The sequence below is a fragment of the Lolium rigidum genome, chromosome 5 (assembly GCF_022539505.1).
Source record: "Lolium rigidum isolate FL_2022 chromosome 5, APGP_CSIRO_Lrig_0.1, whole genome shotgun sequence".
In the NCBI taxonomy this organism is placed as follows: domain Eukaryota; kingdom Viridiplantae; phylum Streptophyta; class Magnoliopsida; order Poales; family Poaceae; genus Lolium; species Lolium rigidum.
The window spans coordinates 158,326,017-158,353,569 of record NC_061512.1 but is presented as its reverse complement, the minus strand read 5'-3'; the positions used below and the strand labels follow the sequence as shown (position 1 = coordinate 158,353,569).

General features: G+C 45.2%; 3 protein-coding genes across 3 annotated transcripts; 2 read left to right on the top strand and 1 right to left on the bottom strand.

Annotated features, from left to right (window-relative positions):
- Positions 1 to 382: 382 nt before the first annotated feature.
- Positions 383 to 1,378, top strand: LOC124656589 (septin and tuftelin-interacting protein 1 homolog 1-like). Its single transcript, XM_047195305.1, has one exon. The coding sequence runs from the start codon at positions 383 to 385 to the stop codon at positions 1,376 to 1,378; it is 996 nt and encodes a 331-aa protein (XP_047051261.1).
- Positions 1,379 to 3,395: 2,017 nt separating this feature from the next.
- LOC124655389 lies at positions 3,396 to 20,985 on the bottom strand. Its single transcript, XM_047194291.1, has 18 exons — positions 20,337 to 20,985; positions 19,712 to 19,939; positions 19,020 to 19,210; positions 18,741 to 18,900; positions 17,951 to 18,088; positions 17,685 to 17,871; positions 16,858 to 17,003; positions 16,533 to 16,715; positions 15,922 to 16,032; positions 11,804 to 11,923; positions 11,562 to 11,706; positions 11,080 to 11,243; positions 10,263 to 10,349; positions 8,198 to 8,526; positions 6,670 to 6,751; positions 6,426 to 6,565; positions 5,369 to 5,624; positions 3,396 to 3,895 (listed from the first exon to the last, which is right to left on the bottom strand). Exons 1-18 carry the CDS (start codon positions 20,625 to 20,627, stop codon positions 3,566 to 3,568), a joined length of 3,288 nt encoding a protein of 1,095 aa, XP_047050247.1. The 5' UTR covers positions 20,628 to 20,985; the 3' UTR covers positions 3,396 to 3,565.
- A 4,782-nt stretch (positions 20,986 to 25,767) lies between these two features.
- Positions 25,768 to 26,973, top strand: LOC124656588. The gene has a single exon (XM_047195304.1). The coding sequence runs from the start codon at positions 25,768 to 25,770 to the stop codon at positions 26,971 to 26,973; it is 1,206 nt and encodes a 401-aa protein (XP_047051260.1).
- Positions 26,974 to 27,553: the final 580 nt, after the last annotated feature.

Sequence of the window (27,553 nt, the reverse complement as noted above, 5' to 3'; positions counted from 1 at the left end):
CGTCAAGTTACTATTCATTGGATGGTTTGAACAGCAGCCGGAGTTTTTTTTTCTGAATGGATACAACGCGTCGCATGCATGCTTGATGCTTCGACCTGGACATACACGGATGGCTTCTCGGATTCGTTGGGAGCACGCTCGACTCCAACACGGACTCCAACACGGATGGCTTCAGTACATGTCCAAGTATCGGGCCCAGCTCAGCAAGGCGAACTCGGCTTCGTGTCTTGTCCTGTCCACGTTGCCGGTCTATATAATACCGTATAGCGTACTCGTAGCTCTTGCAAGCATCCTGACTCGACCGCCTCTCTAGGTCTAGACGATCGAATCTCGTTCTGGTTTCGGTTGCCGCGCCTGCTCGCCCCGATCTCCCGGTCCCGGCATGGCGCTACTGGCGTCAACAAGTCCGGCGGTGGCCAAGATGCTGCTTCGGTGGAACTTCAAGGAGGGATCCGGCCTGGGCGCGCGGGGACAAGGGATCGTCGCCCCCGTACAGCTCTGCAACACTACAAGCGGCATCGGCTACGGAGAGAGGTCGTACGAAAACGGCCTTCCTGGCACGACGCCGGCGGTCCAAGAAGAGTGGCGCCGGCGGTGCGAGGAGCTTGCACGAGCCCTGCGGCTCGAGGAGGAGTGCTGCTTCAAGACCCTCGAGCTGCTGCTGCGCGACATGACGCGAGACGACGACGCCCGCAGCAGAGCGGAGAGGGCGGAGGCGCTGGCGGCGGTCGTCAAGTCCATGAAGGTGTTTCAGCTGAAGCGCACGCCGGGGATGTGGAAAGCCACGCTGCCTTCTTCTTCAGTTCTCTACATCGTCGAGCGCGTGATCAAGCCGAAGATGGCGGCGGACGCGCAGGAGTGGACGCCGTCGTGGGACGCGGACTGCCACCAGTGGGTGCGGCCGTGGATCCCCCTCGTCGGCCACTTGCCGGACGGCCTCTTCGACGCCGTGGAGCGCAAGATCACCAACCACGCCAACGAGTACGCCGTCATCTCGCCATGGAAGGATTACATGGACCAGACACAGTGGGACACCTTCACCCGGCGCCACGTCCTGCCGTGGCTGACGAGTCTCGTGCGGGAGCTGATAATCGCGCCGCCCAAGCAGATGGACCCTTCCTTCCACACGCTCATGGAGTGGGCGCCCCTCGTGCCGGCCAAGACCGTGGTGTCCATCCTTGAAGAAGAGCTCTTCTTCGACAGATTTGAAGATGCGCTGCGACACTGGCTGCAGTCCGGCGCCGGGAAGCCGTCTTCCAAGGAGGCCGTCGCCTGGTGCACCGGCTGGAAGAACCTGTTTACGCCCGACCTGCTTACCGACGAACGCGTACTCGCGCGTATGGATGCCGTCGCCGACTTGGTCGATACGGAAGCCTAGAACCTCAACCGTCTTTGGTAGTATCTTTGTTGGTAGTCTGCATGCATCGGCTGTAATTTGTCTTCTACAGTATAGATTTGTGATAAAATTACAATAGCTCCTTATTTGTAATCATGGTGTGATATAGATGTAATATATAAATGAGATCATCTTGTATAACTGTTAATTTCTAGCATGATTGTTTCTCATGTTATGAGTTCAATCAGAATTTCAGCTTAATTATGACGTTCTACTTAGGCAAAGTGTTCCCATAATAATTGCCTATTTCCTCTTCAAGTTTGGAGTCAGTACTATTATACACATTCAGTATTGGCGGTGCATATCAAAACATGTCTTCAATCAGAACTCAGAACAACGGACGGGGTTTATAGTCAGAAACTTTGCAGAAATTTACTCCTGTGGTGCGAAGTCGGAGCTCCTGCCTCTCGAGCGGCATTTAGAGAGATGACCTGTGTGGGATCGTCGTGTCGTGAAGATCTTCCTCGACGCGGGTCATGTGCATCTCCTGTTTTCAAATCGGAGCAGGCGGTCTCGGTGCGAAGGGCTATCTGTTTGGCATGAACCGACATGGGCTTCACGAGGCCGCTACGGTGAGGTGTTACTAGGCGGTCGTTTCTTCGGTGAAATCGGAGTCGCTGATTCAGGGAGGATACCGGTGAGCAACCTCGATGACCCTCTCTTCGCCAGTGTGTGTGCGGTGTGCGTTTGCTAGCCAAGGTGGCTGTGTGTTGCCCTCGCGATGGTCGTGTTCCATGACAGTTGCCAAGGATGTTTGTACCGATTTTTGGCCGATTTTGGCCAATCTCTTATACTTAATAAAAAAATGGCAAGCCTTTTGCCTCATTTCAGCTTCTGTCAAATTCGAACTGAAATTGCAGACTTGTTGTCTGTAGCTCACAAGTGCAATCGACACAATTCTGTCATGTTTGTTACTCCATCCAATTCATATTGTTGCTGATTTAGCATAACTTTGTACTAAAACAGTGACATGGATCGAAGGGAGTATCTGATTTGTTGCTTGAATATGTAGTCAAACTCATGGGTGGATCGGATGGAGTATCTGATTTGTTGCTTGAAAATGTAGTCAGACTCATGGGTGGACCGGAGGGAGTATGTGATTTGTTTCCTGAATACGTACTCAGACTCATGGGAACAAACATGAATTATATGTTTTCTTTTTCCTTGTGACCCTTGTTACCCAAAAAAATCGCAAGATGCGTGAGACTGAGAGCTGGCCTAGCTAGGATTGAAAAAGGTGATTGATTTCAGCCGAGAGATCTTCCTGGATGTGAGATCGGCCCATGTCAACGAGCGCTGCGGTGACTTCCTTAATTTGAATAATTTGAAGATCCAAATCTGCCCACTCAGATTTCAAGGTGCTTTGTACTGTGTTTCTCAAAAAAACCAAATCTACACGTGTGCATTAACAAACTCTTTTTTCATCTGGCACCCCACCAAATTTTGATAGATTTTTTTTTTTGAGGGTTACCAAATTTTGATAGATGTGCCAAAAAAGTTCAGTCAAAATACTAGTAGAGGCCAAAAAAATTACAAGACTGATCGCGCTCGGCGGAGAGTTCCCATTTGGGGAAGTTCATCGACCACACCAAGCTGATTGCTCGCCGGACATCTACCAGAACGACCACGGCAGCCTCTACCATGTCATTGGCACCAGTTTGTGGTTGCCAATGTTGTGATGAACTGTCAAATGAATATTTACCTTCATTTACCAATTTCAGCAAGATTTTGCTGCTACACCCAGATAAAAATTTACCTGAGCAAACTGGTACAACAATAAGACAAATAATGAAATAGGCATGTATGTTGAACAGGGCCTACAAAGATCACATTCATTCGCTTTCAACACAAATCGTTGTATACCATGCTTACATACATAATGTATGTGCAATCACCAATCGTTGTATACCATGCTTACATACATAATGTATGTGCAGTCACCAAATCATCTGCTCCCATCGCATGTCCAGACCTCACCTATAGGTTACAAATATGTCCAGACCAACAAAATCTGATTCAACTCAAAATTCAGGGCAACACTTCGCAGCATCCCATCATAAGCAGAACAATGCTCTTCCTAGTTCGCAACCAAAAGCTAAAATGATAATAATAGCTGCTATTATAAACTAATGTATTGCAGCGTCATTACAGAATTAATCAGTTCCCAAGCTAGTGTCTATGCCAGTGCCTTTTTCTAGAGCTATGTTCACCTCTCATCTTACCTCTGATCTCAAGAATTCTGGAGGCAAAACAGATGAAACCAATGACAGCCATCGCATATAGCGCTCTGTAAGGTGCCAATGCCATGGAGCTAACGAAGGAATAATAGCCACCAAGGAGGTAAAGAAAGCTCGGCCCGACTTCGTATCTTCTCCTTCCAGGTAACGTGAAAGACATACAGCTGGCACTTGGTTGCGCTCCGAAAAGGCCATGCAGAATAACACCCACACAAATTGCAGAATCCACAAACCAGGGAAATCTCGGGCCTACTCCGATTCTCTGTACAGAAAAAGAAACAGGAACAGATTTAAATCATTATTGAGTAAGGAGCATAACATAAGTTGTTGGCTGAGGTAGAGCATCCTGTCAATGTTTTCATGGGATGTCTTGCAGAGTGCCCCAAGTTATAGAATACAAATTGTGATTCTAGAATCAAAAGTATCAATAGTGATAGCCACTTTTTTTTAGAAAACGCAAAAGAATTTGCGTCTCATTTCATTGAACAGGAAGGCATCAGGGGTACAACCTCCAAAGAGGAGGGACACACAAACACACACAACGACATCGGGGGTACAAACTCCTAAAACTAGGTGAGGAGGTGCCAATAACTTCAAAATGAAACGACATTAGGCCTCGCCGAGCCTTGCCTCCAGCCAAGAATGGCGAGGTATCGAGACTCGGAGCAATAGGGCAGTGTCATCGCCATTAACAGACGCCTCCAGGAGACGATTGCAGCTCTAGAACTGTCCATGCCAACGTACCTTGCACCCATGTGCCTAGAGAGTCGGCGGGTGAAAAGGCAGAGCCGGCTGGAATTGGTGTAGCTCTCGACGGGGACGTGCCAGCACTGGCGTACATTGGGTCGGTAGACATTCAATCAGGTTCGTTAGCAATATTGTGATGACATCTATCCCGCAAACGTGATCAAGATGGCGCAGCGGCGCAACGTGATCGGCAGTGCCCATTTAAAATCTGAACCGGCAATGCATTTCCATTTTTAAAAATGGAAGTTGCCGGGCCCCACAACAATTTTCCCCTGGCACCTTTACTTTGCAGTCGCGCACGAGGGCTTACGCAGGCACTTTCGTGCCATATTCGGGTCCCAGATTTTAGCTTGGAGTGAATGCATCAAATGAAAGCCTGATAGTAACATGTTATATATTGAATTACTAACAACTGGATATTGCTGGCAATGACCTATATAGCACATGTTGCCTAAATATTAAGAAGTGCATAGCAAGTAAGATCACCATTCCAGCCAGGATTCATTATCAATTACTACATCCATATCAATGAATAAGGCGCACGCGTATTCCAAGAAGAAATTTGACAGGAAAAATTGAACAAAATCTTGATTAGATTGTACGTAATTAGTATCATTGGGTTTGTATTGAAAAAAACATTTTCAAATGATGCTAATTTTATATCAACAAACTTCATATATTTAGAGTAATTCTTGGTCAAAGAAAAAAAACACGAAAAGCGAGGGCGCCCTATTCTTTGAAATGGAGGGAGTATATTTATCAACAACGGATACAGGAGCAAATTCACAATTAGTATACGATAGATATAATGGTTTGGAGAAGACACTGGCTAATGGCTTTTGGTCCATTGGGATAGCTACTAACTGGTTACTGGTGCTGCTGGCAAAATCAGTCCATGCTATATGCAATCACTGACGAGGTAATAAGTAATGAAAATGGCACATTGAGGAGATATCCAAAATCATTCAAATAGGTGTGAATGACAAACCTGTAGCCAAGCAACAAGCGAAGGCACAAACATGAGCGTAGCTAGAAGATGCAGAATCATGATCCCATGCCGACAATCGAACACTTCTAGCTGGCTGTCAGTAAAGCTTTTAGCAGCGGTTGGGCTATCATCCATTGGCAGGAGTTGCTCGATCCCATCTGGTTTACTTTTGGATAGTAGAATAGGATTATTACCCATCTTGGATTTATAGAGGCCCTTTTTCTGAGCGATATTACGAAACGAAGCTCCCAAGAAACTGTTACACCACCAAGGCACCCACTTCATCAGTTGAACAACTCGGGTTACATATGTAATAGATATAAATGATACTAGGTCGCTACATTCAGGATACCTCTGCAAATATTTCAAGTACATGCTACGATTCTATATCTACGCATTCAAGACAATGGTGCAAGAAATGCAAGTCGAGTACACTCTTCTGAAAAAATATTTATAAAAAATCCTACACCATAAAGATTCATAAGCAAAGCATGCATACAGAAATGAAGGTCGGAAATTTACTCCTATATAGAGATAACATTATCCACCTGCCACTTCCCGTTTACCAAAAAGTAACTTACTGACTAATGGGACATCTGTCCACGATCTCCATCATCTTGTCTTGTGGTTTTTCAGAATATATAATACTCCCTCCGTCCACAAAAGAATATCTCAACTTTATCTAAATTTGCATATATCTACACAATAAAACACGTCTTCATAAAGTTGAGACATCCTTTTCAGGATGGAGGGAGTATGATTAATTGTATGGTTTTTCTGTTTGAAAATTGAATTTTCAAGTCTAAGCAAATTATAGTGGCTATTATATTTCTTTGGAGATCAATGTGGCACTAGATTGGATTTACTTTGTTACCTGGGTAGCAATAAACCGGAACAGAGCTAGCAGGAATAAACAAGCCATGTTTAGAATGCACAAGTTTTTTTTCTGTACGAAATAAACTCCTGCGTAATTTATGTTCCAGACAGATCATTGTCGAAAAATTTAGCACAGTAACTATAACTAGTGTGTATCAGTTTAAGTTAAAATAAAATGTACCTGCAGAGTGCTGAATGAGCATGGAGCGAATGTGAAAGAAGTAATAGGCCAAGACCAATTGCAGGATGAACAAAGCAGACAAGAGAAATTGTAGCAAATGCTACAACTATATTTGTATTGTTCTTAGTCATCTGCACAATCTTTTTTCAAAAGTACATCAATTAGTATCTGAATATGAGCATCAACAATTAAAAAAACGAGATCTAAATATCTGCATACACTCATACTTCCAGGAGGCACTTACCTTGAGAGATTGAAATGAGAATGAGAAAGCGAGAAACTGGCGAATAAATGGAGATTGGGTACCGTCCTCCCATGATTGCCAACTGTATACCATTATTACAAGATAAGTAACAGAAAAATTGTGTATGGTCTGTTTTAAGCACACATACTAGTTTCAGAAAATTCATATTAGCTCTACAGACCTCAGCGGCTTTACTATCAGAATTTGAATTGTGGAGAATAATTGCCCAGGATGCAGAATATGAAGTGAAAGATACAGAAATCGTGCATAAACATAGCATTAGAAAAGCTAATTTCTTAAAAGGTCGCTATGGATAAGAAAGACATAATTTGATTCCAGAAACAAAGATTAGATATCTAATAACCCTCAAGACAAAATGTATAGCTACTGCGAAGTCCCTAGCCCAATTCAATACCACAGCTCTAACAATCTCTAGATACAACTCGCAGTTCCTGTTTTCCTCACAGATGTTCTGATACTTAGATGGGTAAATAGTAAGCTCATAGCATAAGTAATATTAGAAATGCAGGCTACGCAAGTCCAGTGCATCACACAACAAAAGTATCAAATATGGTACTACTATAATATTAATCAACCATTACCCTCCAAAGAGAAGTAGGAAAAGCTAACTTTACTCCATACAAGTATCATGTTCGTACATTTGACCCCATAAAATTTATATTGACTTCTTTAGCCACCTAAACTTACGATTCCCTACACAGAAAATTAAATGGTTTACTACCATGGAGAACCCCTGCTCAACCTCCGTCTGGTGGACCCCTAGCTTCGTCTGCCCAAACCTCAATCAACTCGACACACATGCAAATGATAAAGCTGCTTCACTCCCAACAAGCTCGACGAAATGCTAAGAGCAATTCTCTTCCAACAACATGGAGCAGAGAAATGTCATTCTGTGGAGCCGTGGAGGGTCAAGAGGAAGTGCATTCATCTCCTCTTCTCCCACTGCCATATTCACGCGACACCACACGCATCTTTGATGGTGCTGTCCAGCATGATTATGTGTGTGCACGCGCGCCCCCATGATGCAGTGACTTCTAAACCGAAAGGCGAGCTGTGTGCTGCATCGACAAAAGCCAAGCCCAATCTCACATGTGCTGGCTGCAGGCTCCAAGTGGCAGCGACAACCCAGCCTATACTGTTTGGTCACTATGGTGAGGTCATGACTTGGGTCCAACTCGATCGAACAAGGAAGAAGACACCTCCGAGCTAGTAGTAGAGAGGAAAGAGAGAGACAGGAGGGAGACAAATCAGGGTGAGAAGGTATGAGATGGATGCCTTCGTGGCAAAACTGGCCTCGGGGGATAAATGATCTGGTACAAAAAATTAGATATTTTAAAGTTCAGGCTACTAATCGAACAAACGTGATAGTCCAGGGAGTGAAGTCGACATTTTAAATACAAATAATAAATTTAAGGCTCCTAGCTCTTAAACAGTATCTGCATCATGATCAAACATAACAGAAGAAATATCAAAACTGCTTTAATAAGATGTATTTGGGTGTACTAACCGTCTTTTGACGAAGACATGTAGAATAGCCGCGACATACAGAATCAGTTTCGAACAAAGTATCAGCAAAATGGTGAAACCATTAGCAATTATATAGCAGATCACCGTAACAAACAAGAAGGTCCCAAATCGAGGGTTTTGCCCTGTAGTGAGAAACAAAAAGGCAAGGAATAGAAGTATTGGCGTGAAGCAAAGGAACATCCATGGGCTTGACAGTTTCAGGTTCATCTCTATAGCTGACAAAATAGATGGCACAGAACAATCACGCTCCCATGCTGATGATTGCCGCATCAGGCCAAACAGTACTACAGCAATCATGAAACCAAGAATCTGCAAAAGACAGCATAATAGTTTAACACGTAACCATGGGCAATCTTGCAGTTATCCAGCTACAGTAACTAGCAGTTTTATGCAAATATGCAGGAATCCCATCAATGGTGTAAAACTGAGAGAACAGTGATTCTATAATCATCAATACACGTAACCATTGCAAAGGATAGATGATAGTATAGCAAAAAAAACACAAAACCCTGAGTTTTCCTAAACTGCATATGTAATACGCATGCCCTAATCGCGAGAAGATAAATACATATGTACATCCCGTATGAATTAAGTAACATAATGGCGTGTTTGGTTCACTGCATGAGGACCAACCAGGCCAGACAGATACTGGTTTTAAGTGTTTGGTTTCCTGGATGAGGCCTCAGGCCTGGCCAGCACGGCACTTAAAGCACACCTCAGCCCATAGTAGACGGAAATGGGGAACAGTGCCACGTTCCCTGAATCGGGTTCATCGGCCCAGAAACGGAGTCGGGGTCGAGGCAGGGTACGAGCGAGTCGATCGCCAGGACGCGACCCAAGACCCTAAGGAACGACAAAGAGCCTGGAGACTTACCAGGCAACTATGGTGCACTCCTTTTCTTAGTCAACCAAAAAGGACAAGAATCAACAACTCCAGTGGATTCACGTCGCTGCTTGCGGAATATGCCATGCGCCGATGCGCCTTCAGAAGAAGTTTGCGGCGGCCTCCGCAATGGCCGTGGACGTGGTGGCTGGGGTCCGGCCACCACACCGTTGGTCTTCCTTGAGCACCTTGCATATAGCGGGGAGCCAGGGACTGCATCTCGCCTTCTATTTTGTCCGGCGGCGGTGGCAGCGTCACCAATCCCTATTTCCATTCTGTAGGTTTCTGTGGGCAAGGAATAGGGATCGGTTCAATGGAGCTGATACATTTCTTTACTGGGCTCGGCATGGCAATCAAGGCCCATAGTGGTACAGCCACCGTAAGGCCGAACATAGCACGATTCTGCAGAGATTTTCCCTCAACCGAATGTACCATTCCAGAGTCATTGTGCAGGTTACTGTGATGTGTTAATCAGTGGGACCCCTCTGCAACACATTGTGCAGCAACCAACCGTGCCATTGTCGCTTGGTAAGAAAAATACCACACTTTATTTTGGTAGATGTCTTTGCTTAGGTACAATGCGCGCAAAGTGGGTGACTGAACTTTATCTGAGCCCAAGTTGTTTTTTTCTGCCTGCAGTGCTCAGCGGAGAAGATCAAGCTTGGGGATGGATACTCCAAGAGCAGTTGTAGGAAGAAGCCACTTCCTACAAGATATTGTAGTCACTTGGGTTAGGGATGCTTGCCATCCCCACGGCCTTCTTACCATGGTTAGGTGGTCCATTCCCTAGACCAGCAGTGGATGTAGCCGGTATGTGAAGTTTAAGGACCTCAATGATGGAGGGATTCAGGAGGTCAGGGCCTGGCTAGCCAACACATGCGGGCAACCAAAAGCGCCCCCCCCCCCAAATGATAATGGTTGAAAACCATGAAATTCCTTTACAAAAGGTGTACAAACAAATAATAACCGCCACAGCACTGTCAGCACATATCAGCATATGCCACATTAAGGCCATATTATGTTGATCAGTTAGTAGAGCTATATCAACAATCAACGTGATGCACCAGAGAGAGACATTACGATATCATCCTCAAAACATGACTCAGACAAGGACTAGGTACACTGCAATGATGCATAAAAGTATCCTGCACAATAAGATTACCTCAGACATGTACAACAAAAAGAACCTGCTCGTTGCAGCACCAAGTGAAGCACGGAGAGTGACTTTGTATGAGCAATGCGGATCAGCCTACAATATTTGAAGCCGACAAAATTAAGTATTCAGTTCATGCATAATTGTAGTCAAGTACAGACACACTATGCATGGGCACCCCAACATTGTTATGTGCCATTATATGTTAGAAATGAACATAACAATAATAATAAAAAGTTATAGATCTGGAATTTTAGAGACTTTAGTACGTGTCAAATGTGGTACACGGCTAGTGGGTACTAGGCTGGCATCAGTCAGTTGAGGATAACAGTAAAGCTAGGTGATTAAAGCCGGACAGTTTGTGGCACTGACAGCATGATCGGCATGTCACTAGGAGGTACACGGAAAAGCTGAGTACATCAAGTTTGTCAGAGTTGTGATCCTGAAGCAAATCAGAGATTCCACGGTAGGATTGCGAATTGTAGTATCAGTGACTCAGTGTAAAATCGAGAATCAAAGTCCTAACATCAATGTAGAATCATTAGGATCGATCAGTCATCCTAGGGTTTTAGTCTCGTGGAAACGTGTATTTGGATGAAAAGCGGTAATGGCCAACCATGCATGGCAAACAAGAACGATAGAACACAGGGATTAAAGCCATTCGTACAATGGTAATTTAGAAGATAGACAAAATCTATAAGCAGGTGCAATAAAAGTTCAGAGCCTTGCAAAATTCAAAAATATTTCCATAGTATGTAATTTTCCAGTATCATTAGTGAGCTCCCTTCCACACAATACAATTAAAAGGCACGGCAAATAAACTTACCAGAACTAGCACAGTAGTTCTCTCAGCCCCTTGATCTGAATCCCAAGTAGCAGGTGATGAATCAACCACTACAGTCGCAGAATAGATATTCGGAATGATGTGTAGGCCTGATACAGAATCCCAAACCAGTGCAACAGGTGGGAAGCACCTTAATTTACAAAGGTCTGCAATGCATACATACGAATAGTTATAAAGTAGTAACAATGCTTAACCAAGGCTCTTGAAACTGATAGGTATTACTTAATCAGGTGCAACAACCAATATACAGGTTGATCAGTCTACAGACAGGCGAAGAGGTTATGTCTTGCATAGATAATAAAGGCCAGAATATAATGCATACTGGCTTTTATTAGCTCTTATGTTGGTGTAAATCATAATGATCGGATAGGATGCATACTGGTTGGCATTAGTTGTTATTACTATGACCAATTTATAGGTAACTGCTAGGAGTACAAGAAAGTTAAAGAGAAGCAGTCGCTCACTGTTTTTATCAGCTTCCATTTGGTCTCCAATGTTTTTTATTCCACATCCAGTAGTTCCCAGTGATAATATAACAGGTAGAAGACCAAGACTGACAGAAAACGACAAGGTTAAAGCCAATGGGTGATCCTCCTTCAAAAATATTTCCTGGAATTAAGACATCCAGGTTTCAGCTCATTTTGTACCGTACAGTAGACAACATCATAATCAATACTCTGTTAAGCACTAATTAGTAATTACTAACTTCAGAAGCATAGCTAGAGCGGACAATCTTGGCAACAGAAAGTGCACTTGTTCCTTCCGCTGGATTAAAGAACTGGCCCACTGCCATAGAAGCTGCTGGGGGAGGTCTGCCTGAAATCATCTGGATACTAAAGATTAGAACAACGAGCATAATTCAATAAGCTAACGAAACATTTGCAATGTGCATCTATTGATAAAATTTTATAACCACAAAAATACCATACATGTGCGTGAGATGGCAGTTCAAATTGAACTGATGGATTTAGTTTTTTGTGACACATTTTAACAGGTTTACGACCTATAGTTCTCAAATTCACTAGATTTAGCTATGAAGCGTGGATCCACTTCCTCCACGGCAACTCCATCCCACTCCACCACTACCTTGGCCACTTCCCCCTTGATCCATCCGCATCTGGTCCTGCAAGTGCACAGACGGTGTTTCCCAGCACAGGTGCCTCGCGAGATCTGTCACACTCGTTGCTCATGGCAAAGTGCCTTGAATCTGTGCTGAAGCACCACCCAAGCTGTGCCCAATACTTCGGTGCGCACACACACATATTCGGACCCCACAGCTACTACAATAGTGTATTCCATGGCCCCCTACTCGTGGAAATTAGTTACTACTTGAGCCACAGAGGATGCTCTGCTGCTCAGGTCACCTAATCTGGTCTCTTCATAACTAGAGAACCTTTCAGTTTTTTTAATTGACCTAATCCCTGTCATTGCCACTTTGCGTGTGTGCCAGCTCGTCACATTGCTTTGGCCAAGTCCATAACACTATGATTTCAAATCCGTTAAAACTCCAGGTGGTTATGTTATATGGGATGGACTCATGGACATGGACAAAAGAATTTGACCTATCTACACCTTGCCTGCTTGGGAGGATATAATACATGATAGGCATTTTACAACTGTATTTCTTACTAGTTGCTGCAGCAAACTGTATATTCATATTCAAGTCAGACATAAAATTAGCAATAAATTCAGATACATAAAATATCATCTATATGTATCGTCTCCATGAATACAAACAATATCCATAAATACAAACTAAGCCCTTGAGTAGAGGGACCAGAATTTTCAAGAAGCATGTCTAGGATTTTATTTTTGCAAAACCTACTTTCTAGTGGATACGTGTCCAGTGTTAGCCTAAATATAATCTTGTCATGGTGTGACCTGCATACGTAGGTTGAGTGCAGGCTGTAGTGTGAATAGCACACATAGGTTGTGTGCTTGCTGTGTGTGAGAACAGGGCACATGAGTTGTGTGCAGCAGTCTTCAAGTTGGCTTTGACTAGCAGTCTCCAAGTTGGATTTGACCAGCCATCTCCAAGATTGGTTTTGCTTAGTAGAAGCCAACTAGACATTAGTTGTCTAGGTCGGTTACTGTAGCACCGACCTAAAGCCTCTATATAAGGAGAGGCACCCCATATGGAGAGTAAGTTGAAAAGCCAAGATGTAGCATATGTTGCTATATAATAGTGAAAGAGCATTTGTTGCTCAAGCAAGTTTCTCCCCTGTTCTCCTTGCTCATGTGTGTGCCCACTAAGAATGAGCTGAGAGATTGAGAGAAGGCTGCACCCAACATTTAGTATGGGTAGGAGCTAACAATTGGTATCAGAGCCTCATGGTTCGGGGCCATGGCAAGCGGTGAGTCTGCGGCGAACCCGGCGGACGTGGAGGCAGAGCTGCGCGAAGACGCGGGCAGTTGACGTCCGGCGGAGGCATTTGTCGCCGAGGCGTATGTCGCCGTTGTGCTCGAGTTCGTGCTCGAGTTCGGCTACATCCTTCCGGCGTTCGTCGTTGGAGTGTTGGTTCGGCGTGTGTCGCCGGAGACCAGCCTGAACATTTGCGCGGGCGCAACGGCCGGAGAGGCTCGGCTCCATGACCGGGTGTGATGTGCTTATCGGCGCACATGTCTCACGGATGAGCAGGTGGCTCCCGTATGAGAAGATCGGATCGCCATGCGTACGTGCGCGGGACGATCGTGAAGAAGGTTCGCGTTTGAGTGTGACGGCATCAACGGCGTATGTCGCCGAAACATCAGGCGTGTGTCGCCGGCGGAGAAGGAGCTCGGTGTGTGTTGCCGAGGAAGAAGGTGGCCTTGTTCGTGCGGAGATGAGGCATGCAGCGATGTTCACGTCCGTGAGGCCACGACGGCGGCCACGGCGGCGAGGACGATGACGGGAGCTGCAACATCTCCGGCAACGGCAGGTCACGGCTTGGGGGAAATAAGCCACTTCGTGCGGTGTCGACGACCAGCGTGTTCGTGCGCGTCTAGGTTGTACGTGGCCGTGGCGGGTGTGCCCAACTTGTATGTGTCCGGTCCACGTCGTGCGTCTGAGCGCGTTGGTGATCTGTTGAAGGCCTGCGGCGTTGTGCGTGTTGGAGCGCGTTGTGCGTGCGGCCGGTATGTGCGGATCAAGCAGCCAAGTGCGCGTCTCAAGATGAAGTGGCAGGAAGAAGTTGCGGCGTTGGTCGCCGTTGAACAAGGAGATCCTGGAGACGAGGAAGAAGATGACAAGATTAGGGGGGTGATTGTTAGCCTAAATATAATCTTGTCATGGTGTGACCTGCATACGTAGGTTGAGTGCAGGCTGTAGTGTGAATAGCACACATAGGTTGTGTGCTTGCTGTGTGTGAGAACAGGGCACATGAGTTGTGTGCAGCAGTCTTCAAGTTGGCTTTGACTAGCAGTCTCCAAGTTGGATTTGACCAGCCATCTCCAAGATTGGTTTTGCTTAGTAGAAGCCAACTAGACATTAGTTGTCTAGGTCGGTTACTGTAGCACCGACCTAAAGCCTCTATATAAGGAGAGGCACCCCATATGGAGAGTAAGTTGAAAAGCCAAGATGTAGCATATGTTGCTATATAATAGTGAAAGAGCATTTGTTGCTCAAGCAAGTTTCTCCCCTGTTCTCCTTGCTCATGTGTGTGCCCACTAAGAATGAGCTGAGAGATTGAGAGAAGGCTGCACCCAACATTTAGTATGGGTAGGAGCTAACATCCAGCACTTTCTAAACTTCCAGCTCCTATATCGAGTAAAGATAGATTGCACTGTTCACCCCCAATAGGTAACTGAACTCAGCTTGTTGGCCATTCTCTGGTTAATAATTTTCAACATTTTTGCTTATCCAACATGAACATGAAAACACAGTAATCGCAGCTCTACTTGCATTTCTGATGTATAAGAGCTAGTGTAAAATATATCATATTAATAGAAACTGATAACACGTTTCTTCAGCTGGGTAAAAAATATCCGAAATTCAAGTAAAAGTTGCAGGCTTATCTGTTTATGACAAAAATTTACGATGAGGATTGCCTAAGAATCATTCATAGAAAATACCCTTTTAGAAAGACTTATCTAAGGTAGCGCTGTCAACCCGCGTGGGCATGCTTTTCCTGCTCCGGCGGCCAAGAAGGCGAGCGAGTGGAGAAGAGGGGAGGGGAACGACGTTGTAGGAGAGGCACATTGGTAACATGGAGCGAACAGACAGGAAGAAGCAGAAACCAATGTTAGATACACGAAATTCCACGGACGCCATCAAGAATATGACCAAACCACAAGGCTAGCAACCACGCCGCTCCTCCCGCTCTCCTCCAATCCACCCACACCCAAGCAGTAGGCAGATATGCTGGCTGCAAACAGGCCCATACAGCACCGGGCCATAGTCAGCCAGACAGTGAAGGTTGTGTGTGGTAAAAAGATGCACAGCGCCAAGATCAGCAACCAACGCGAAATGAATGGTCAAGATGCAAGGCCGAAATGCTCCGGGCAGACAAAAAAATCGGAGCTCTAAGGAGGCCTTCCAGCACCAATTAAGTGGTAAGACCTAACTGAGCCTGATCTCATAAAACTTGTTTATGAGAATAAGTGCATGCTTGAATAGAAGACTTTCGTCACAATATTTTAGTTATAAGATATTTTTATTCATTGCATTTACGCACCCTAAACTTAACATAATTTGTTTTATTTGCAGAAGTAACAAAACATCTTGCTTAAGAGGTAAGGATGGAAGAAATTCAAAGCACACTGTATTCAGAAAGTCAACTCACAAAGGAAACAAGATTGGTTGTGCAGAACATTCTATAAGAGAAAAGGAATGGTTCAAGGTAATACCGGTCGTGATGCCACCGATATAGTCATGAAATGGAAACCACTCATGTCTTCTGGACTTAGCAGAAGAAATGCAGAAGGAGGCGGTTGCTCAGTTTGGCTCCCAGGTTCTACCTGCTCGACAAGCAAAAAGTGATAGCAATGCCAATGTTCAGAAGATAACAGATATTATGTTAATTACAATGGAGGAAGGCAAATCAGCAATGATAACAAACTGATCTACTGTATAGTGATTATTACAATGGCATCATTAAGAAAGAAAAAGTACCCTCACAATAAATTCATTTTCGCTGCACATACATACTTGAGAAAATGAAGGGAAGGAGGAGCTGCTACATGTAGATGGCACAATATAAAATATACTAAATCTATGCCAATAACTTAATAGAACTGAAAATTTGAGGGTCGTCTTCTAAGGTAGTAGCCTAACATGACATAAGAAAATAAGATACAGATGCTGCAGTTAATGGTTTAAAAACAGAGCAACAATGGAAACACAAAAAAACATTTGGATCATCGCACACACATCAGAAACAAAAAGCCTGCACATGAACCAGAAAGACAGAGAATGCCAGCATGTGGAAACATGAGAGATCAACAGTTAGAAATATTACCTGTTTTGGTGCAGGTCCTGCTGGGATTTGAACCATCTTCAAAGTGACCTCAACTATCTTTTTACTGGCAGGTATCTCATTTTGGATGGATGAATGATGCTTTTCTGGCCACAGGTGAATCCTCACTCCAGAACATGGAGCAAGATTTGTAACAAAAACAAAGTGTCCTTTTCCATTTGAACCCTTCAATGAGAGAACAGTTCAGCAGCCAAAGTTTGTTCAATTACAGGTGCATGTGCTAACTTTATAATAAGGTGTCCGAATAATAAGCAGAACTTTGGAAAAAGCTACACTGATTGAGCACTAGTAAGACAATTTCACCTACCAGCTTTTTAATATCTAACCATCTTCTCCTGCCATCCATTGCTAAAACGGTAACCAAATTTGACGGAATGTGCAGGTCCTTTTCAAGGCCATCACTTGTCCATTGAGCAGATGGTGGGCAAAATCGTGAATCATTTCGCTGCAATTCTACAGAAAATATGGTGTTATGTAAAGACAACAAGACTGGCATGAGATTATGGCACCACTTTTTTTGATAACGCCTTCTGGTTATTTTGAGGGTTAAAGCCACGTTTATAATACAGTGTTTCAATATGTATATAAAGACACACTAAATCAAATAAAACGAAGTAGAAACTATCAGCGAACAAATTCACTATAAAATCTGACACACGTCAATTTTCCATACAAAGTAACGTGTCATACCAAATTAGCAATTTTGCATGCTATATACAACTTATTAAACTAGCACTTCCATGAATGTAACAGTATAGCAGTATAGTTATTCTACCTAAACTATTCTAAATAAATCAGTGTTAGTACTGAAATAGATACATGGACATCCAAATTATTTTGAAGGAGCTGAACTACAACTACATTCACAAATCGCTTCAGAACTTCCACAGGCAGCAAATTGAAATACACAAGATGCCCTGTAAAGTTTCAAATGTTCAAAAAAAGACAAACTACTTTCAGAAACCTTTTGATGCCATATGAAAACGAATGATCACTTTTGACCTAGATTTCAGATCCCCGGTGAAGATTTATGTGCTCATAAATAATAGGACTCAATCCCACAAATATTTCATCTTTTAGGCTATCAATATTAAATTGTGGAAAGGATGAAAGAACGGAAAGAACGAGTCGTACCACCAGCATCCCTGGTATCACTTGAGAGAAGATTGGAAGATTGAGAACCTGAAACACGATTCATCCAGCTCAAAGATTGAGGAACTGCGCTCTGGAGCATTTTTGCAAACACGAAAACTCTTTTTTGTGAGCTAAAATATGGCTGTCGGTCCACGGGATCTATCATGCTAAGAAGAGTGTGTGCAACCTGGACAAGGTTAAAATCCTCATAAGTACGGTATACAATGTATATCACTTAATGCACTTTAAAGGAATACAGTTTCAACCTGTACAGCTAATTGATTACACCATAGGATAGATTGATGTTCCATGGACAGCCAAACATTCTTCACACTGGAGCTTCCTACCATAAAGCCATGAGTAGAAGGTACAATGCCATCCAATGAGGCCAACCTTGACCTAACCTGAATCAAAATAAATGGAAACTCAACATTTGATTGACCTCTTGTTTAGAAGATTTAATCAATGTCACGAAATGGTCGCTCAATGCTACACTGTAGCCAACTAACCATACATAATCAAGGATCTAACAAAATTCATGCCATAATCAATGTGGCATTGAATCAACTATCTGAAATTCTATGAAAATTCATAATCTTATAAGCAACATTTAAAAATAATTTAAGTAATGAAAACTATCGGTATAAGTAAAGTCAGCTTTAAGTGTGCATACAATGATTTGATGCAGGAATAAAACTGATTTTATTTTATGTTTTGCAAACAGAAACTTAATATTCTAAGAATACTTAAGAGTGCCAGCAAAGATAACATTACACTTATGAGTTATACCGTGACACTGACATGTTCATTAGAAGCATTGCATCTACCACAAAAATACAGTGGACTAATAATTATGAAAATAAAACAAAAACGGATTTTATAATCTCAATCCACTATATTGCAGGCATGGTCTTCTAGATTTTGTGAGAATTTTGCTGTATCCAAGTGCTAACAAAGAAGGCCATCTTGTCACTGAAGAAGACGTAGACATAACAAAATGTGCATAGGATTAAGTGATTAACTATATAAATGAAAATACTCTGGCAGAAATAATACCTGATAATCATGGATGCCGCCTGATACAGAAACAACTACCACATTTGAGAGTTTTGGACTGCTTGTACGTGATTCTCCTGTCATGTACCCATCTCTCCATTGTTCATTGACATGGGAGAAAAACTGACCCAGAGATGGCTGCAGAGCAACAGGAGGATACCTGGATAAGCAATGATTTGACAACATGAGTGAGACTTCGCCTGCCCACCCAATCAGAAGCAACACAAGAAATAGAAAGAATGAGAGAGAGAGAGAGAGAGAGAGAGAGAGAGAGAGTACTGGTGTGGGCTGGAGAGCGTTAGTATAGTTTCGACTGCTGCTTTCCTTAAGCCTGGGTGGACAAGAGCTGCTCGAGCTACAAAACCACCCATTGAATGTCCAACTAGTATAACACTAGATGGCAAGTTGCCAGTAGATCGACCGCCGTCGTTTGCTCTCGCTACATGAGACTCCTTGTATTGATCAAGGATCTACAGAGCACAGAATTGATATTGGAAACAGTAAGCAATACTATTTTCATACTTCATAGAACTATAAAGACAGACATAAATTGGTTGCCACTAGAAAGTAATTGTGTGGAATTTGTTTGCAGGAACATAATCATATCGAACAATTTGAAAATTCAATGTTGTGGAAATTGTCCTGCTTCTTGTAGACGATAATAGAAGTTTTCACAGTTACTCTTTCAGGGTTTTTTTTTCCATGATTTATTCTGATTGGTTAAGACTAGGCTTTGACAAACAATTATTTCCTTAATATGCATGTTTACATGATAAAAGTCATTTGTAAGTAATGAGATCAAGCTTGTGTTATATAATTTGCATACAAAGGGAGTATTGGTCAAACCACTGTCTCAACCAATCAAAACATGCTCCACATTTGCAACTGAGTGAGTATGACTTTGGCTGAAAGGTCCATTGCACTCTATGCTAAGAGCCTAGGATCATATCTTACAAGTAAGGATTGGTTACCCTATGGACGGCATAGACAACATGTTCCGTATGCTCCTCGAGTATGCGACCATCCATTGCCGAGTGCTCTCCTTCAAGATCAACAGCAAACCAATCCAGCATACAGCCATATCGTGATGGAAGGGAGAAGTCTTCCAGTTCAGACGTACTAGATGCTTCCCGATAGAAGGATGGCTCAAGTGGACCATTTTGATATGCCCGAAAAGATTCTGCAGCCAACGAGCGAACCTAGATCCATAGCATGATAAAACAATGAGAAAGGATGGTAATATGATTATCAGTAACAGTAATATATAGAAAGAATGACAAAATAAGCATAGTTACAAGTCCACAACTTGTTTACTGCTGGTCATTCAGTCAGGAATAAATGATAACAAGGTACAAAACAGTAAAGAATATGTAGTTCTGTTCAGTCCTGTAATCTATTGGCGCCATCGGACGAGCCTAATTCCGTACATGCCTACTGTTACATTGGTCTTGCTTTTTATGACTCACTCATGAGGCCATTATTCAAAGTTTACTAACATGTGGAGGATATCATTTTGCAGTTCATAACTGAGGCTACAAGTAGCAACGCGTCATTTACATGACATGTATATTGCAAACGTCAAAGCAGGCCTTTCACCTGCTTGTAGCTTCCGCCGTTGCCGGGGATGAACAGCACCGGCACGCCGTCGAGCTTCCTGACGTGCTCGTCGAAGTCGATCTTCTTCCACCCCTCGTGGTACAGGAAGAGCCCGTACCTGTCGGAGGAGACGTTCTTGGGCGTGGAGATCGGGATGTAGGTCGGGTACATGTAGGTCATCTGGCACCCGTTGGGCGCCGGCCGCAGCAGCCTGTTGAGGGCGGCGAGCGTGATCCAGGCGGAGAAGAAGAGCACGGACCCCAGCCGGCAGTTGCCGCCGAATCCACCCATGGGACTGGCCGGGGATCGATCAATGCGAAAAATCCACTAATCTTGGTCAGGAACTTGGCATCGAGCTGCAGAGGAGACCGAGATTTGAGCAGAGCCGGGGTGCGGGGAGAAGAGGGGATCTTGGGCTCGGGATCCGGGGAGGCCTGTGGAGACGGGCGATTCCCTGGTCAAATGCCACGATCCACGGCTCGTTCTGCTCCGCGGCCGAGTCTCCGGCCGACGCGAGGGGCCTCCGGGGAGGAGGAGGCCGGGGTGGGGTGGGATCAGGGGATGGTTGGGAGAATGGCGGAGATTTGGAGGCGACGGGCGGCGGCGCGGAAACGATGGGAGCCACAGCCACTCTGCTCTGCAAAAGGAAGCTGGGGTTCGGACCCAAGTGACCCACAGGCAGTGGCTTGTCGGATGGATCTTAGAGCCGCACGAACGTTGATGCGGAACGAACGGGCCGCAGGTGACGAGAGGCCCGCACGTTGTTGGAAAATATCTCGGGAAACTACACCAAACTACAATGTGCATTTTGTATGTTGCACTTTCAAATTTCTAAAAGAATATAGTAAAATAAATTATGGTCCTAGATTGTGTTGTATATTGCATCCATGAAGTTTCACTAAAAAAATTAAATTTTTCGCGCAGGTCATATGCGGTCGTATTTTGAGACCAAATTTTGCGGGGCACAACATATAACAATAACCAATGTTCATGATTTACTTTAAAAAAAATTGAAAGTTCACAAGTGTGGCATGTAATAATTAGATACAGATGCAACTAATTATGGAATATTCGCTCTCGATAAATTGTGCAACCGTTAAAATCCTGAGTGGACTGCATTTGGAGTCTTGCGTAAGCGTGACCATTTACATTCCACGTTTGCATAATAATACAGCCATTGTAGCCTCTTTTCGATTCTTCGCTATTTTGGCCACTTTTTTTTTTTTGACAATCAATACCACATATATTCATAGCAACAAATAGTACATGGTAGAGATACATGAACTGACTCCAACGATTACAAAATAAAGTCTAAAAGATAGTAACAAATCTTCGAGGTCTTCAATTTCTTTCTTCTTCCGAACACAATCTTGTACTCTTCGAAGGCAGCCAAAGATAGATAACGAACCATAGACCTGTAGATACCGACGAAAGTTCTCCCATAATTTTTTGAGCCGCAATGCCAAGGCTGTGTGCACGCACACAACCATTAAAGCGAGTCATACAACATCGGCAAGAGTACCAACACCGGTATATCGGGGAATAATAACCGACTAGCTTTGTCGTCGTCGATGGAGAGCCGAGAGTACGAATCACCATTGTCGAGGACGTAGCAGCCGGGACAAAAACTGCGAGGATAATCCTCCTCGCGGCAACAATGACAAAAGATCCAAAATCGATCTGGCGAAGCAAGATCTGAAGATCCATACCTATAAAATTGTGATTCTTCAACACCACCATCGACGCCGGGAAGAAGATCACTTATTGCAGACGATGCCATCTCCATTGAGGGGAAACCAACAAGAAGGCGGCTACCAAAATCCTAACATAATCTAATGAAAACAATACTTTTATTCGAAACTCCACGCATAGATCGGGTTCCCCACTCCTCCCGACGCCGGCGAAGCCGACCGGAGGAGGGGGAACCAATCTATGGAGGAGGATAAACTAGAGGCGGCTAGGGTTGAGACGGCGGCTGAGAGGAGACGCTATTTTGGCTACTTTGTGTCCTAGCATGTTAGGTTTATACTCTCTCTAATCAGATTAGATTGGTGCGGACTCAGGCAGGAGGTACACATGGTTGTGGTCCCATCGATTAAACTAGATTGAATTGTAGTACCTAATATTTTCTCTTGTTATAAATATAAGATGTTTTAGATATTTTAAAATAAACTACATACACGTCATCATGAGTGAATTTACACACTACAATTAGACTAGTTATACACATGCCAAAATAAGTGAATCTAAAAAAACACTATAAGTATTATTGAATGGATGAAGTGCCTAGCTCTTAAGAGCTTCAAGTTATGTTTGTGTACAGTACCATGGAACAGCGGGACAGACGATGCAAGTCAACTCCGGCAATTAATGGTGGAGGAAGCATTAAAAAATAAAGAAGTCCACCGGAAATCGTGATGTTTATGCATTTTCATACATGACCTAGATGCATTTCGACCCTATTCGTCTACGGTAACAGCATGACGTACCATACATGTCAACTCCAATAGGCTAGAATATTGATACACAACAATACCATACTAGTACAGTATTAGTCAAACCAAGTAAAGTTTATAGTATTGTTTTTGAAAGTCAAATCAAGTAAATGTTGATTAAACTTTTAGAACAATCTATCAACAAATATAATATTTTGTAGATACTATACGAAAATATATTTTCATTATCTATTTAATGATATTAATTTTATATTTTGCATGTTAATGATTTTTGGTATAAACATAGTCAAACTTAATATAGTTTGACTTTTAAAAATAATATAGGCCTTAAAATTTAGGATGGAGGTAGTACATGCCAACTCCAATACGCTAGAATGTTGAAACACAACAAGCCCAGTATTAGTTTGCCACATTGTTGAGTATTAAGAATGAATATAATGCACAAGTTTGTTTTATAACAGCAAGCGTCTCTTTCCTTGTTGCGTCAAGATCCAAGACAAGGCCAGGGCCTGAAAGCTGAAATACGTTAAGTATTACTCTTATAAAGATCGTAAGGCTATCCGGCCAATCAAGCTGCTTCATGGGGCACAACAATCATGGACATTGCTTTCACCAGCGACGGTACTTTGGTTGACCCGCTTTTTGCCATGGTCGTTAGATCTGGAATTTTTCCCACTTGTTTAGTTTCTTGTCAAGTCATAGGTGGGATAGGCTATGTGTTGTATCCTTCGGTCGGAGGCAGCCGCGCGCGGTGGTGGGCATGACCAACATCTCGTCCGCGTCCCACATGTCCTTCTCTTCCGCGTCGCGCACCGCGGTGAAAACCTAGATCTTGAAAATATTTGCGTCTTTCAGGACGCCCTCATCACCATTTGCATTTACTAGGCGTTACACGGAGATGCTGGTCGGGACCTCGGTCAACCCTTTTCCCTACTTGTTTGTTCTTGCTTGTGTGCATTTAGCAAACTGACATTATCATCGCGTGGTGAATCGAATCATAATACTTTATGCTCACTTATGTTTTCAACGAGGAGATCCTTCAATGGAGGTGTCCTACGAGAGCTGTGACGCCTCCCAGGAAGCAAAGGGCAGGGCGATTAGCCATGTCACTGTTGATGGTGTCGATAATGGAGTCAGCGGGAAGACCCTACTACAACCCCGCTGCATCATGTGGTCCCGCTGCCATGTGGCAGTGGTGGGTCACCACAACCACGATGGTGGGTCACCACAACCACGATGGCACTTCAGCTTTAATCGAAGCCCTGGCGCCAAAGCAGAAGGTGACGTAAAAGATACCGGACGAGGTCATCAGTCCCTGATTAAAGACAGAAGCGGCGTCAGCTGGGTCAAAGTAGCTTTATAAAGTAGCTTAGCTCATCAAAGATTCTATTAGGGTTTTTCCCTTGTAAGCCATCATCTCCCCTATATAAGGAGAGGAGGGCCACCCCCGCGCGGGACGAACAGCGAGAGATTAGACGACGATCAGTAGCGAGTAGCAGAGGTCTTGTACCGTACCATCTTCAACCTATGGCCATCGGCCAAGTTCATCAATACAATCCGGTTTCTTTTCTCTCTTTCCCTGTTAACAAAACCCTCCCCCGGATCCTCTAGCGCACATTCGGCCCCAACTTAAGCCATCCCATGGCATCTGTTGTTACACCACGACGACATGCCTCACCACGGAAAAAGCGTACGCTCTGGTAGTACAAGGAGGTGCGTTTGGTATCCTGAAGGAACGGGCCATCTGGTTGTCCGGAAGGCCTCTGTGTTGTGGCCCAACCGGTTCTCAAAGCACCCCTAGGATATGCCTGGGAGAAACGTCCAAATCCCCCCCGGTAGCTAGGGTTTGGTAGAGGATGGCGAATGCGGTGGCTAGGGTTTCGTATAGGATGGCGAATGCAGAGGCCGAGTAGCGCTATCTCCTTTTTACCGAGGAGAGGCCAAGTGGAACGACGCTGGTAGATGGACGCCATTACACTGGCCTCGGGAGCCGCACCGTGACGGGTCGCAAACCCACACCGACATGCATGCGCCGCGTAGAATAAGTTGATCGGGGCATTTATGTCGATGTCAGCGCACAAGCCATGTGGCTTTCTTATGCTCCCAGAATTGCCCCTCCCCCCCCCCTTCAACCACAACGCTACAAGGCCGTTATAGGGGGTGCCGTGCAACTTATTGGCATGCAGTTCGCGCCGACAACATTTTGGTTTCCAAAACACACCTCATATTTTTGCCAAAAGAACACAAAAGTGTGGTTTTCCATAATTAAGGCATTTCACATTTCATCTTCGGCCATTAGAATGCTGCAGTTTAGGCATATTGTTGTTTTGGAAATGTAGAGGCTTATATGTTCAAACGAAGTACATGTACTATCTCCACACCCCCCCCCCCACACACACACCCCAAATAGGCACCGGCATGCGCGCCGACAGTTCTCTATTGGAGGCGCCGACACGTGCTCCCACAATTTGGAGAGGGCTGCACACACCGGCAAACCTAAAGCGCCGGTCTAAATAGGAACTTAAACATGCATCGAACTTAAAACGCGGTGGATTTCATTCAGATTTGTACAAAGTTTGAAAATTTTAAACTGAAAGACAAAATAACTAAACTAATGACGACAACTCAACACGATTTAGTCCATGCTATCGGTGCCATCCTCGTTGTCGTCATCTGAATCGATTTTATCGCTGGTGTCGGTGGAGCTCCGCCGGCAAGGTTGATGATGTTGCCGCTATCAATCGACGACCACCACTCCGATTGCCAGTACCTGCCGATGTTCGGGCTCAAATATCAGGCCTAAGCCCGGCCCGGCACGGCCCGGGATTTTTGGGCTAGGTCGGGTCATCCGGGCCGCGTTGCCCATGCCCAGCTGTATTTTCACCCGACGTGGGTGTTGTGTGGGTGGTGTTTTGCTTTTCTTCCAAACAGTAAATGCTGCTCCATTTTATAGCCAGACTGAGGGAGGCGAGACCATGGCGCCGGCGTGGAAGAGCAGAGGCAAGAAGACGAAAAGAAAAACCAAAACCCCGCCTTCCTCCACCTTGGTTCCTTCCTCATCGACGGTGGCGGAAATGCCGTCGATCGATGTCCTCACCGAGTTCGTCCTTCAGGACATTCTCCGCCGCCTCTCCCTCGCCGACCTCCTCCGTGCTGCCCTCGCCTCCCACCGCTGGCGCCGCCTGGCCTCCCGCTGCCTCCCTCGCGACCCTCCTCTCCTCGGCTACTTCTTCCACCCAGCCGAGGTCCACGTTCCGTTCCCTGAGCGGGATCCAAAGATCGTCGAAACCCCCGCCGTGTTCGCTCCCCTCGACGCCTCCTCCCCGCGCCTCTCCCTCGATTTCGCCCCGGACGCCTCCCGTTTCTTTGTCTACGATGCGCATCAAGGTCTCCTCCTTCTCGAGCCGAGCGAGAGCGTCCCCAAGGTGGTCCTCCCCCGCTTCCTCGTCCTCGACCCGGCCACCCGCCGCCGCACGGTCCTCTCGCCGCCGCCGCGCGACACGGTGCCCGATGACCGCCGCTGGCGCAGCTCAAGGTACTACGTCGGCTCCGCGCTTCTCTCCCGCACGCACCCGACCAAGCTCTGCTTCGAGGCCGTCTGCTTCGCCATCGACGGAGGGCACCCTCGCGCCTGGGTCGCGTCCGTCGACGACGGCAAGTGCCGCTGGCGCGCGCTCCCGCGGGACGAGCAGGTGCTGGTCGATTTCGACCCCTATTGGTTCGAGGGACGCGCCGTGCGCGCCGCCGGGAAGATCTACTGGCACACCTGCCAGTCCTCGCGCCTGCTCGTGCTGGACCCTTCCACGCTCAGGTTCTCCTACTTGCCGGCGCCGGGCGAGCTGTTTGCGCACAACCGCAACCCCAAGTACCGCATCGGGGAGACGCCGGATGGGCGCCTTTGCCTGGTCACCGACGCCCAGCAGCAGCTGCAGCTCTGGGTACGCGGCGGGAAGGGCGACAAGGGCTGGATTCTGGAGAGGAAAATCGTCGACTTGCTCCTGCTCTGCCACAAGCTGCGTGGCCTGCCCGTCGACCCCATGTTCAGGACCCTCTGCGTCTGGCCCAGCGACATGGACGCCGGCCGCACAGGGAAGGTGTTCATCAAGACGTGGGGATTCGGCCGCTTCTCCTTCCATATGGACACCGGCAAGATGGAGCTCCTGGCGACCAAGGAAGTCTAGAAAGGATATTAATAGTGTCATGTTGCGTATGATTATACATGTGTCGTTGTTCGCTTTGTCATAAATCCGTCGAGTACCTTGTAGATCCCTGCGTAGATTAATCCTTTGTTACAGCAAACAATCATCTTCCACACAATACGGTTAATCCTTTGTTACAGCAAGCCGGTGAGATTGACAACCTCACTGTTTCGTTGGGGCAAAGTACTTTGGTTGTGTTGTGCAGGTTCCACGTTGGCGCCGGAATCCCTGGTGTTGCGCCGCACTACATCCCGCCGCCATCAACCTTCAACGTGCTTCTTGGCTCCTCCTGGTTCGATAAACCTTGGTTTCTTTCCGAGGGAAAACTTGCTGCTGTGCGCATCATACCTTCCTCTTGGGGTTCCCAACGAACGTGTGAGTTACACGCCATCAAGCTCTTTTTCTGGCGCCTTTGCCGGGGAGATCAAGACACGCTGCAAGGGGAGTCTCCACAATCCAATCTCTTTACTTTGTTTTTGTCTTGCTTTATTTTGTTTACTACTTTGTTTGCTGCATTATATCAAAATACAAAAAAAATTAGTTGCTAGCTTTACTTTATTTA